Source organism: Vidua chalybeata, chromosome 2, assembly GCF_026979565.1.
Source record: "Vidua chalybeata isolate OUT-0048 chromosome 2, bVidCha1 merged haplotype, whole genome shotgun sequence".
NCBI classification, from domain to species: Eukaryota; Metazoa; Chordata; class Aves; order Passeriformes; family Viduidae; genus Vidua; species Vidua chalybeata.
The window spans coordinates 40,687,035-40,700,277 of record NC_071531.1 but is presented as its reverse complement, the minus strand read 5'-3'; the positions used below and the strand labels follow the sequence as shown (position 1 = coordinate 40,700,277).

At 37.7% G+C, this 13,243-nt stretch overlaps 1 protein-coding gene across 2 annotated transcripts in view; it reads right to left on the bottom strand.

Moving 5' to 3' along the window:
• The window catches only part of DZIP1 (DAZ interacting zinc finger protein 1), a 40,885-nt gene that overhangs the window by 5,245 nt on the left and 22,397 nt on the right, over positions 1 to 13,243 (bottom strand). For both annotated transcript variants that reach the window (XR_008429320.1, XM_053935204.1), the window contains exons 13-18: positions 6,880 to 7,025; positions 6,397 to 6,592; positions 3,848 to 3,977; positions 3,620 to 3,670; positions 2,633 to 2,835; positions 2,144 to 2,274 (exon numbers count right to left, since the gene is read on the bottom strand). Coding sequence is in view for 1 of the 2 variants with exons in the window: in XM_053935204.1 (XP_053791179.1) it covers positions 2,144 to 2,274; positions 2,633 to 2,835; positions 3,620 to 3,670; positions 3,848 to 3,977; positions 6,397 to 6,592; positions 6,880 to 7,025 (857 nt within the window). In the remaining variant the exon portion in view is untranslated. The remainder of the gene's footprint in view (positions 1 to 2,143; positions 2,275 to 2,632; positions 2,836 to 3,619; positions 3,671 to 3,847; positions 3,978 to 6,396; positions 6,593 to 6,879; positions 7,026 to 13,243) is intronic.

Genomic DNA, 13,243 nt, shown 5'->3' with positions numbered 1-13,243 from the left:
ACATGGCACCAATTAAAACTGCTAAACAGTTTTATTAACTCAAAGACTTATATAAAGATGTCTATATTAAACATATAAATATGGGTATAAATATATGCATATAATTACCAAAGCATACAAGATGGTGTGTTCTTCTGTAAAGATTGCAGAAAAAAAGTAGCTGTGCCTGCCCTGGTTTCATAAACTTATTCTGAACTCACGGTGTCCATACAGGATACATCAGGGACACAATGTATTCTAAATGAATCATAGCTACAACATTTTTTATAAAATAATAGAAAAGTGTGGGTTGGAAGAGATCTCAAAGATCATGCAGTTGAACTCCCCCATGATAGCCAGGTACACCTTCCACTAGACCCGGTTGCTCAAAGCCCCCTCCAACATGACCTTGAAGACTTCCAGGGATGGGGCAGCCACAGTTTCTTTGGGTAACCTGTTCCAGTGCCTCACCACCCTCACAGTAAAGAATTTCTTCCTAATATCTAATCAAAACCCACTGTCTTCTCACTATAGTCTAATTTTCTGTCCAGAAGGATCTGTTCCATGATCCTTCTGGGCACAGAAGTGAGATTAACAGGCCAGTAGTTCTCAGGGTTCTCCTTCTTACTTTTTTAAAACACTCAGCTGCGATGACTTTTCAATTATCATGGAAGAATGGCTTGGCAACTATATCAACCAATTTCCTTAGGACCCTGGGAAGCATCTCACTGAGTCCCATGGACTTATCCAAGTTCAGGCTTCTCTGAGGGTCTCAAACTCAAACTTCTGCCACAATAGCAGGTATTTCATTCCCCTAATACTTTCCTTAAGGTTCAGGGATTTGAGAGATGGGGGAAAGGAGATTATCAGTGAAAACCACAGCATTTTTAAAACATAGGTTTTGAGGTTTATTTTGCTACAGGTCTTTGCTCTTGAAACCCAAATTACTGAACACAATGGCCCACCATTGAAAGATCTTTACAAAATCATCCACCAATTTATCTGTGAACATTTTATAGTCTTGTAAAATCTGACATTACAAAGAATTTGGAAGTAACACTAGAAAGAGAATTGCACTGTAATAGTCATGTCTGCATTGATAATTTTGAGTCTGGTGCAATTTGCTGCTCTCAAACAGTCAATGGACAACTTAGGTGTCATCAATAGCAATTACAAGGACACAGGCTAAATGTGATTATGCTACCCTCATGGCCAAAGTTGATTAGGACAATCACTCCTTTCTGGAAAATGAAGTAGAAATGTCACTCTTTCTGGGGGAAGTGGTGAGTTTCAGATTTGACTCACAGTCAGGAAGCCCTAGGGTATCCATTTTATTATGGGTAACAGGATTCTCAGTAAATATTATTTGCTAATATAGTGAAAAAATATTGTATTGAATGCTAGAATTAGTACCTGCCTGTCTACTTCAATCTAGTAACAACTACTCAAACTGAAATAAAATCACTATCTGCTGCTGATTTCTCATTTGGAGTAACTTTTGCTCCTTTTAAAAAGTGTTCAGGCAAAGACCCCAAATTGCAGCAAAATGGTTTACCAATTATAGAACTCTACACTGAGAAGACCAGGACCTTAGGAGCCTGAGGGGTAAAGAATCCATTGTGTTAGTATTCTGCTGGTGAACACAGCCCATACTCAATGGACAGCAACAGATCTGATGTGACTGTGGATTGAAGCAGAACAAAGACCAATGCCATTTGTCCTCTAATGAAAATGTGTTTAAGAGACCCATATTAGATAAAGCTCTAGAAATAATGTTTTTAAATATTAGATAAGCAAATTCCTTTTTTCCTCCATCAAATCAAGACACTAGAAAAATGAATAAAAGAGGACTCTCCATGCTGCTGGAATAGAAGATAAGAATGATACCATGCCCAAACTTTGATTGGTTAGTGATCCAAACCAATCAAGGTATAAGCTAAATAAGCAGTGTGGATGAAATAACTTGCTACTGGTCCCTTGCTAGCACTTTTCTATTATCCAGAGCAGGTGTAGCCAAAAAGACTACTTAGCTGTAATTCCAAAGCTGTCTTGGAGAATGAAGTTCTTTGCTGCATCAAGATGATTTCAGCATGGAAAAAAAAAAAAAAAACATACATATAGTTCAATTACTGAATGTAACAATGCTGCATATTAAAAGTGATACCTTTGGTTCTTTCACTCCTTCTTTCTTAATAAATGCCTGTGCAACATTAATTCCTCCAGCTGGTTTGTTCTTATTTCCATGGTTAGAAAGACTCTCTCCAACTTGTTTGGTCAGTTTTTGAATAACTGCTCCTAAAATTCAGAAAAAAAATAAATTGACTGTTTCCATTCACAAGGAGGGACTTTACTGTAAACCCTCTAGAAATCTTCCCCAACGTAAAAATAAGTAAAAGAAGTCTCTCTGTGACAAATATTGTGTATTTTCCTGCATTTATATAGAAGAGCATGATGCACATCTCCTCTAAGTAATACATTAACAGAAACACATTAGCAAAAACATAAAGTCTTTACCTATATATATATATATATATATATACACTCAAGACTAGGTAGTCTGCCTTCACTATGTTTCCTAACACAGAAATATTACCATGAAATGCAAAATCATGCACAGCTATTACAACATCTATATACAAATGCAGTGAAAAACCTTTAGAAGTTTTGGCAGGTGTTCCAGTTTCTTGAGGTCCATTTTCCTCCATCCCATCCCCATTGCTTTTGCCAAAAGGCTTCTGAAAAGCATGGACTATGCTGCTTGATGGTTTTGACTGCTTTTGCAATGCTTCTGGTGTTACATAAGACTGTTTCATATCATCTTCATCAGCTTCTTCCTCTGAACTGAATGGTGGTGTTCTAAGGAAAACCACATACAACATGAGTATACTTACTGGGTTTCAGTGCGTGCGTCAACGCATACATATTTAAACTTCCTTGTACTTTCCTTTCCAATTATGTGCATTTTTCCTAGTGCAAAAAGGCAGAATCTCCCCTAAATTTTAAGTACTAAAAAAAAATTAAAAGAAATCACACTGGTAATTAAACTCAGAAAGTTATCCCAAAATGCTCTCTTATACACACATGACTCTTTCCATTTACATAACCATCTTTACAAAACAAGAGACCAGTATAAAACAAGTCTTGCCGGGCAAACACAGATGGGCTTTCATGGATCAGCAGCAAATTTCAGGGTCAAGGAATCTGTGCTACAGAAAGTCTCTTGTGACAATAATCAGATGTGGGAATCTTTCAGTGCAGGAAGTGGCAAAGTAATGCATCTGATGTGAACAGAACATGGAATATTGTATATCATTTTTCATAAACTGAAAAAAATAGATCCCCAAAGTCTCTAAATACTATTAACATAGTCAGAAAAAGCATCTAAGAGAGAAACTAAAGGAAGTTATTGATCTTATTGAATAGCTCTTTCTCAACCACAACATAGAATACATATGCTGAAAGAAAAACATGCCATCTTTCAGGGATTATAATAACACACTCAAATGGAGTAACACTTGAAACCAAAAAATGAAGTACGCAGCACAAAGAGTGTTTATGATTTTAGCTTAATAATGGTTTTTGTATGGCAAACATGTCAACAAAAATGTCGTCTTCAAAAAGGCAAGGGAACAAAACATACGTGATGCTAGATGTCTTTCTGGAAGCTCCACTTCCAAGAATTTTCCTGGATCTAAAAATAACAAGACAAGTTATTTCAAGACTGATAGCAAGCATAAAGTTTATATGGAAGTTTTGTGAATTCTTCCCTCAATTCTTACAACTGAGGAAATGTTCACATCAGCCTCAAAAACCCAAACCCATAGGACTGTTATCTGAGGTATGAGTGTTTTAAAATGGCATCTCTTACTTTGGTGTAGAATTATACTCAGGGATGATTTTTCTTTGTCCAGGTGGGCGGACAGCTGATGGAGACCACTTTGATGGTTTTTGAGGTGTGGTAAATGAAGAAATTCCCAATGGGTTGAACCTGTGTTTTTCTATAAGAAAAGTTATCTATGTCATTCATACAATCAATATTCGGTATCTTTCACATGTAATTTCTACAATTAAAGATGTGTCTGCTGCAGACTATAATTTCACAAAAAAGAGAAGAAAAAAATGCAATTCTTTTCTTCCAAGCAATTCAGAGTTACCATGTGTTGGGTTAAAAAGTGTAGCAATTTGGCAGAAAATAAACCCCCTTGCTTTACAGCTGGTCCTCAGAGATCAGACACCCTTTAGAATTGAATCCTTGGCTACGCCAAGTGTTTTGACCCAGGAAAATAAGCTTGTGATTGCAATTGTATTGTTAGTGCTATAAACAGCTACCCTGAAGTTAATGCTTTTATATATATATATATATATATATATATATATATATATATATATATATAAATGTGTATATATATATATTTCTGGTAATCCAAAAGAACCACACATGTTCTATTTTGATAGACCGAGGCTCTTTAGAATGTGACCAGACCTGTGGTTAACAGACTGCTCATGTACCCAGCCTGTAGTTACACTTTTGCAACACAGTGATACAATACCAAGTGGAGAAGACCCCATGGAGTTTGTGTGTGCAACAGAAAAGGAGAAGAATGGGTTAACAGCCTTAGGCTTGGACATTCCTACATCCAAATGTCAAGGGCCCAAAGAAGGTTAAGTTCCTCAGAGCCTGATGGATTAAAGGAGCCGCTTCTGACACCTTGGAAAAATAGAGCATGGGTAGAATCTGTCTAGATTAAAAGAATTACAACAGTTAATGGGAATTTTAGGATATTGGGGCAAATATCCCTGCTTTCTCTATTATTGCTCATCCCTTGCACAGGTTGCTCAGAAAGGGAAAGTCATGGGATTGGACTGAGCAACACATGAAGCAGTTCCAGAGCTTGGTCCCACAGCCCTCCCAGTGACCCTATTGCAGCACAACGGGATTTTGTTGAGAACATGGTACTGCAGCCTGTTTCACGCTGGCCCTGATGGACCAGAGAGATTCAGCCCAGCTGCATTGAAAGAGACAGAACAGAGATATTCTGAGCTGGAAAAGGGACTTTAATCATTATTAGTCCAAGCAGTTAAACAAGTTAAGCCACTAATGGATAACCTGTCTGGACAAACCCCAATGAAAGTATTGCTTTCCTTTTCCAGGAATGATACTGGGAATGATGCAAGCACATCTTCACTGAAGATCAAGTTAATCATCAAATTTGGTTCACACATCAACGTGCTCAACCTGCAGGGTGGAGACCCTCACTTCTTCTATCTATGGAAGCTAATCAATATGGTTACTAGAGTACATTCTGCACCACACACACTTCTCACTTGTGAAATTTACTGTGGCAGCAGATATAAGGGAAGGAGATGAGGGCATTTTGCCCACTGAATTTAGAAAGGTAACCTCAATGACACTGAATTTGACAGGGAATTTCAGTCCTGGTAACATCTAACCAATTTTACTTAGGACCTTGTTAAGAATACAGTAACAAGTAAGATGGACAGCAACAGTGGTCAGACTCCCTCTTCAGATGGTCACTCACAGCTAGAGGAATTTTCAATAAACTACTTCATCCTGTTGTTGCTATGTTAATCCTGACTCTAATATGTTTTGCTTTTATCGTAGACATGTACATAAAAATCTGTATAATGATTTGTCAGAAACATAAATAGTCTGGGTGTGGTATAATGAAAGGTGTGGGGGAGAGGTATGAGCAATTGCTCTGCAGAGACACCCCAAAAATCCATTAAGCAGGTGTGATAGGGGCATCAAACTGAAGGTGTGATTGTAGTCACGCAGTGGATAACGTAGGAATGAGGCCTATGAGAATGAGATATATGATGAAGGGACTTCCATGAGATATGCCACAACATGGGTAGCTAAGGGATTATGTTGCCATGAAGGCATGTTGAGGGGGTGGTAGGTTATCAGGCAGAGAGGCTGGATGACCCTCATCATTGCAGTCAGCCAGGGAAGAGGGATTGAGGCTAAGGTGTCAGTGTTAGAGAATCTGGTATCACAAAACGAGACCAGACTCAGACTGTGACCCACATTACCGGTGCACCTGGGAACATGATCACACTTCAAATGCTGAATTGGTTAAAATCAGAAATTAAGCACAGTCATACTCAGCCCTTCAGATCTGTGAGGACCAGCTGGAAAGCAAGGGGGTTTATTTGCTGCCAAAGTGCTTGCTACACTCCCAACACAACACTATGCATCTTGCCAGAGCTAAGATACTTGCTGTTAAACACCATGTCAAGAACCCTTCAAAGAAAACAGTTTAGTTGTCCATAACTATATAGAATGTTAATATGGAAAAGCAGGAAAGCAGCTGTACAGAAATGTTGTTAAATAAAACTTTAAATAGCAGTTATAAAATGTAAGACAATGAAATAAGCCCCAAAATCCACTGTAACCTTCGCCAAGAAGCTGAGCACAGCAACCAGCTCTGCTACAAGATAATGATTTCTCTTCAACCCGAAGGCCAACTTGACGTTGAAGATGCTCTCGAATTCCATGAATGGTGGGCTCTTGCTTCTCTTTGCGCTCTCTGGCATATTCAATAGCTCGCAAAATTTTATTTAAGCGATCACTTGATATTCCACGAACACCCTAAGGAAACAAATTGTATTGCAAACACTCTTTTAGACTTCAGATATCACAAAGCTTGTAGAAAAATCACAGAAGTTGGTAACACTGCTCACAAGTGTAGCCATATCCTCCACACCTGTAATTTGATGGCCATCCTCTCAGGTTACTGGTTAAGGACTTACAGTTATTTAAAACACAGAAATTTAGCTTTGGATTTTATAGGATGAGAACTGTAGTACAGGAGTGAAAGACAACAGAAGGAAAGCGGTACAAAGATTACCCTTCTTTTAAATAATTCAATATCTTACTGCTTTAATTCCCAAGGATTCCAGCTTCTCCTCCAGAGCTTCCTCCAAAACAACTCGCAATTCTTTAGTTAAAGAAGGATCAGACTTCAGAGCATTTATTAAATACCTATTACTTCTGTCTGGTTTTAGATCACTTTTCTCAGTTTCTAAAATAAGAAAGAAAACTGCTGTTAAGAGATGCTTTTAAAATCCACATTACATGAGACAATCAAAAACTGCACTGAAGCACGCATTCTTTAGAAACAGCATAGACATATATGTGCACTTTTTATCTACATGGAATTGTGTCATTTTCAAAACCTGGGCTAGCTTACAAAAGCGAGCTCACTTGGAATCTGTACCTCAGCACTTTGTACTCACCATCACAAGTATCTTTTATTGCTCTTGTTACTGTAAAGATACAGCACTGAATATTTGGCAACAAAGATCTTTACTTTTAGCATTGTACTTGAAAACTTCTGATAAAGAAAAACTATCTTCCAATACTTAAGTTCTCTAAACGTGGTATTTCAAAGAAAAGCTGAATTCTAGCAGAAATCAGAACAAGAACACTACAAACTTTTTCTTAAGAAGAGCTTCAAGCAACATGATGTTCTCTGATAAAATCATCTACTGAAATTAAATCTTTGCAAAGCTGTAACACTTTCAAAGTCTTGGTAAAGAAAAAACCTTAGTCTGGGGCTTAGTTTCACAGAAAATACATGATGGATAATAGCCATCCTCAAAAATCTTTCAAGGACAAAGTTAAGTGTTGTGTTTTCTTCTATGCAAGTCTGTGACATCATACATACTTAAAGCAGACAAAGAAGTTCCTATCTCTTTCCCTTGCTTTAAGTGTCAACAATGACACTTATGTCAATAAAAAACTCTTAGGCAAGCAATAAAGAATAATCTAGACAGATTCTTCCATTTAAAATGAAGACTGACATTCAAGTTAGGCCAAAGTATTATAGGGTCATACAGGAAAGTAAAGAAGCAAAACACACACATTTAGAGCCTGTCTGTAAATTGTCACCGGCAAGACAAAATTTTGCTGAATGCCACTTAAAGTAAATGAAGCGATGACCTGTGGAACCATGATGGCTGCTTCTGTCTGGCAGTGGGTCAGCAAAACTGGCAAAGAGTATAAAACATCCCAGGAAAGAATGCTATAAACCACACTCCCAACTCCCCTGAAGTAACAGGAAGATCTTGGGCAGGAGTTTGTCTCTTTCCAGTATACTTTACAAGGCAGCAAAGTCATCTACCACCCAATAGAGAAGGACAGGAATGAAGGGCACAATTCCATATTGTGACTTTCCAATATTATATTTTTAAACAAATGTGCCACTTTTTCTATTTGTAAACAATGGCAGCTTATTAGAAAGCAGTTCCATTTACTTTTCATTTTTCTTTAAGGGAAAGACAAGCACTCTAAAGAGGAGACGAAGAAGCCTCAAGATGCACAAATGACATATTAGGCAGTTTTGAGAAACTGGCTTCCCATGGGGTCCTCAAAAGAACTATAGGTAATGAAAACTGAAAGAGAATCCAGCTGCCATACTATTAGATATGTGTTGAAGAGGACATAATCAGGCTGAAATCTCATCTGGTTTTGGGAACTGTGTGGACAACTCAGTCCCTGACAGAGATTACATTAAAACTGATTTATCTGGAGAACTGAGTCCTAGAAGAGGCAAACAATTGGTCTTGAGGAAAGACAGGGCTATCTGACCATCCCCACTCAGGACAAGATGGCATTATGCCATCATTATGCCATTTGGTCAGTACCAAATCCTGCCAGAAAGCCATACATGAGACATTTTAAAGTGTAAGGCTCCCAGAAGCCTTCTGAAAATCCTATCTCTTTCCAATGTTAATCCCTACAATAAAAAGGATACATTTAAACTCATCTTTAAATTCCTAATTACTACATACTAATAAGGGTAACAAGACTATCCAGCATTATCCTAATTAATGACAATATTATCTTGCTAATTGACTCAAGCCAAATCCTCTTTGCCAGAGCAATTATTTAAGGAATTGTTTTTTCATTCATCCCTAAATATTAGATTTAACTTTTGAGACAAGGGACCTTATATCTGGTCCACTGTCTCAGCTCCTACATAATCCTAGAAAATGACATTCTGAGTCAAGAATTTTCACACTCTCCCTTAAAAATGACCGTCATCAAAACCAAAAAATCTTGACCTATCTTTTCAGACTGCATTCTTTCTTTTTCTCTTCTGCACTTCAGGCCATGCCTTCAGGCACAGCAGAAGAAACAAAGACAATCCATCAAGAGAGAAGATGGCAAGCAAGAGAAACAGCAGAAGGAACGACAAAAATGCAAGCAGTCTTTATTTCAGATTGTTCAGAGTCACTGGATTTTCCCTGGGGAAACCTCCCAAGATGTATTCAAACAATGATTTTGTTTTCAAAACAGCATCATTCCTTTGAAATTTAAACTCACTGGCTGTAGGGTTCAAGACTGATTTTGATTTTCACACACAGAAGTGATTTTTATGTTACTCAGCTATTTGGTGTTTTACCTAAGGTACTATTAGCTGCCTTCAGGAGAAGAACACCATGCAGGATGAACCAGTGCTTTCTGTTCTGTCATTGTAAATGTGACCTTCTCCAAGGTCTCCTCAGAAGAGGCACAACAGCTGCCAGTGCTGGGCTATGTAACTTTATTCTGAATTACACAACCCTTGCTGGAGCTGTGGCTGCTTATGCGTAGGTGCAAGTCAGATTACTTGTAAAAGCACCTGTGATGCATTCATGAAGCTGGCAGCTCCAACCTCCACCATCAACTTCCTTCCACCTGAACTCTTTATCCTCTTATGCAGAGTTTAAAAAGGTAGTGAGCACATATTGCAATAGTGTCAGCACCAAAAATTTCCTAGTGAGGGGCTTTTCCCCATAATTTTTGCTCTGCTTCGTTAAAATCCCTTTAGACATATGGAATGTGCCTGCTTTAAAGAAGTTAGCCAGATTTTCATAAAAACATTGAACTTGGTTGAGGAAATCATAATATTTACAAGCAATAGCAAACAGGAGACTGACACAAACAATGTTCCCACCCAAATCACAAAAATATAATTCTTCAATTGAAATACAATGAAAAATACTGTAGGTATCAAATAATATTTTTTGTTTTCAAGAAACACATGCCAGCATATTTTGAGCTAAATCAATCATTACCTTTCTCCTCTTCTGAAAGCTCCTCTATGGGCTCCAGCATATGCACCAAGGGTGCCTGCTCTAATAATAAGGAAGAACAGGAACACCAGACAAAAAGGACAGAAAAAGGTCAAGGTCCAGAGAGGGAAAGTCAGAAAAAAACCCGCCACATTGATGTCAACTTTCTTGATTGCTGACAACCTGCTTAACCATCACAAACCCACTGCAACATGACTCTTCACTGCCTCAGGGGTACATTTTTGTAGAGAAGACCCTAATACAATAGTCACTTCAGGAGTGATTCTGTTGTCCAAACACAGGTGTATGGTGTCATCCAGATACATCAGAGTTTTAAACCATCAGTACAAGTTTGACTGATACATCACACAACTTCTGGAATGGCACCAGGTAGGCCAGGTAGGGTAGTTTTAGACATCTACAATGACAGGGCCACCCAGGATTATGTAAATAAATATTGATGTTCATTTCTCATAAGAAGCAATTCTTTAAGATGTATTTAAAAATATTCTTTATGTGCAATTACACTAAAAGTTTAAAGAAGACAAGTGAAATGGACAAAGTAAACCTCAAAAATATATGGAAAAATATATTAACTCACTATTCCAGAGAATTATTAAGTACTGAGTCCATATGTGCAAGACAGAGATTTAACATATGTATATATATATGAAATAATTCCCAATAAATTGATTTAAAAAATCTTCAATCACTCCAATTGAGTAAGATTCAGTATTATCACGTGTTTTAAAGAATTCTTGAAATGTCTGTGCTGCAAACAGCTTCCTAAACACACTGAATTTATGATTCTATAGGCTGTCAGGTACAATTTGCTTCACAAACAATGAAGTCAGACTACGGTTTATTTACAACTTTATAAACTTCAGCAATAAGACATGCTTGAAAATTATTATATGTAGACCAAATCAGGTTTTTAAAATGTTAATATTCACCTGCTACAAATTAATTGCTTTCAATGAAAACTAGAGCTTGAGTGTCTTGTAAGGTTTACAATAAAAGTATGCAAACTCTACTTTTAGCATTCAACTGCAGGCATTATAAGAGTAAACAATTTATTAGTCATAGTTTGGGCCTATATCCCCATCCTTCACAAAAAAACCTCTTGCACTATAAATGGTTGTTATGCTCTTTGGATAGAAGGGGAGGAAGTGACGTTGCATGAAGATGTTTTTTGGCATTTCTTGTACACCAGGTACAGACATGGATGCACTGTGATAAGTAATCACAGGGAAAGAAGCATTTGGGGCTAAGTGACACTGCCACATCTCCAATATTCCCCATGTAAAGGAGATTAAATCTGGTGGCATAAATGCTTGTGTATGGGAGCTGGTCTCTTCATACTTTCCATGCCTGTGGTGATATTCAGCCTCTCACCTGCTTTTCCAAGACAATTACCAGACTTAAGATCTGCTCCCACAGAACTTGCACTAAATAAGAAGTTTTTTAAAAATGCTTCTTAAACTATCACAAGTCGTTAACAAGATGCAAATATCAAGATATCTTAGGAAAACATGTAAAAGAAAAACACTGAGAGACAAATGGGCTTCTGGTCTTTCAGTCTCTAAGGCTGTAAATCTTACCAGTGGCCAGAGCATTCCTGGGCACTGGAACATGATCCTCCACACTACTGCTCCTGGCACACTGCTGCCCTTCACCAACTAAGATCCTCCAAAACAGTGTTCAGACACAGTTTGGAATCATTCCCAAAAGCCTGAAATGTGTCTGTTTAGAAGGACAGAGCCTGAAGCACAGATTAAATATTCTGGGAAGATTTAATTAAGCTGCATGGGCAGTGAGGCCTCTGAATTTCTTGGCTGGACTTACCAATTGGTAAGGCAGTTGCTGTGTAGTTGGATTTAAACTGTGCTTATTTTACCTGTACTTTACTCAAATGCTCTCTGCTTAAAGGGGCTGACTCATCTCTGCACAAGTCCTTGCCAAGTGCCTTAATGTAACAGGAAAATCCCAGTCCCCAGAACTCAGACCTGAAAATGGTCTGCTGATCAGGCATAAAGGTACATGCTTCTGGTTCCTCACTGTACCAGAAACAGAGGAAATGAAAAACCAGTAATTACTAAGAACAGTTGCAAGAGGATGATGCTGTTGAGCAGGGACAGGTGAAATGACCCGCACGATTTCAGAAGGCAAAATGAGCATTTATTCAAAAGCACTTCTCTCTTTTATAGAGAACATCGTGAACATTAATTCCATTGGTCTTAAAGTAAAAACATTTCACCTGATTGGTACACTGGACTTAGGTCAGTGTAGTAGAACATATCTATAAACAACATGAACTGAAAGCAAGATAATAGATTGTTTACATTCCTCTCGGACTTTCTCAGGCTTAGTCTGGCAGAAATCTTTCTCTTTTTCTCTCTGACTGAACTGAGAATATCCACAAGAGCAAACCCAAAATGCATTACTGTTATGTGTAATATTGTTGTTCACTGCATGGTAACAGAAGAGATCAAATGCTAAGGCAGGAGGGAGTGCAACACCTGAAAGCACCAACTTCCCTTATGTAAACAAGCCTTTTCTTTCTCTTCACTGTACACATATTCTAAGAGTTATCTATTAAACATCACATTGGAATCACACTTAAGAAAAAACATTATTCTGGTGTATAGACAGGTATGGAGATGACCCCCCTTAGGGAGTCCTCTCCTTATGTTTACCAGAGATGTGCTTCTTCTGGCCATCTGATCATCACATATTAATTCTAGCCATCATTAAGGCCAGCAGAGGTGTGTCTATCATCCCATATCTTCCAGACTATCTCTTCTGCCAGCTAGTATGTATGGAGACATAGATGAGATGTATCAAAAGTACAGATTACCTTAATTTCTTAGTGGATAATTATACTACTGAAAAATTATGTGCCCAGCATACTTTAAGAAACAATTAAGTACCTGTTTTAAAGAGTATTTTAAGACAATTTCTACACGGGTGGAATAGGAAGATGTAAGAAACAATAATGAAGGATTCAGGCTGTGTATGTTTCATGTATATCATATATTTTTTGTCTGTTCTAATCTACTAGTTAAAAAAAATCCCAATATTCTGACAGTGCTATTGGAAAAGCAGTCTTCTGGCCAACATTCAAAGAAGAAATCCCATCTATTTATGTTGAAATATGAAATGCTAAAAAACTTTTAGCCTG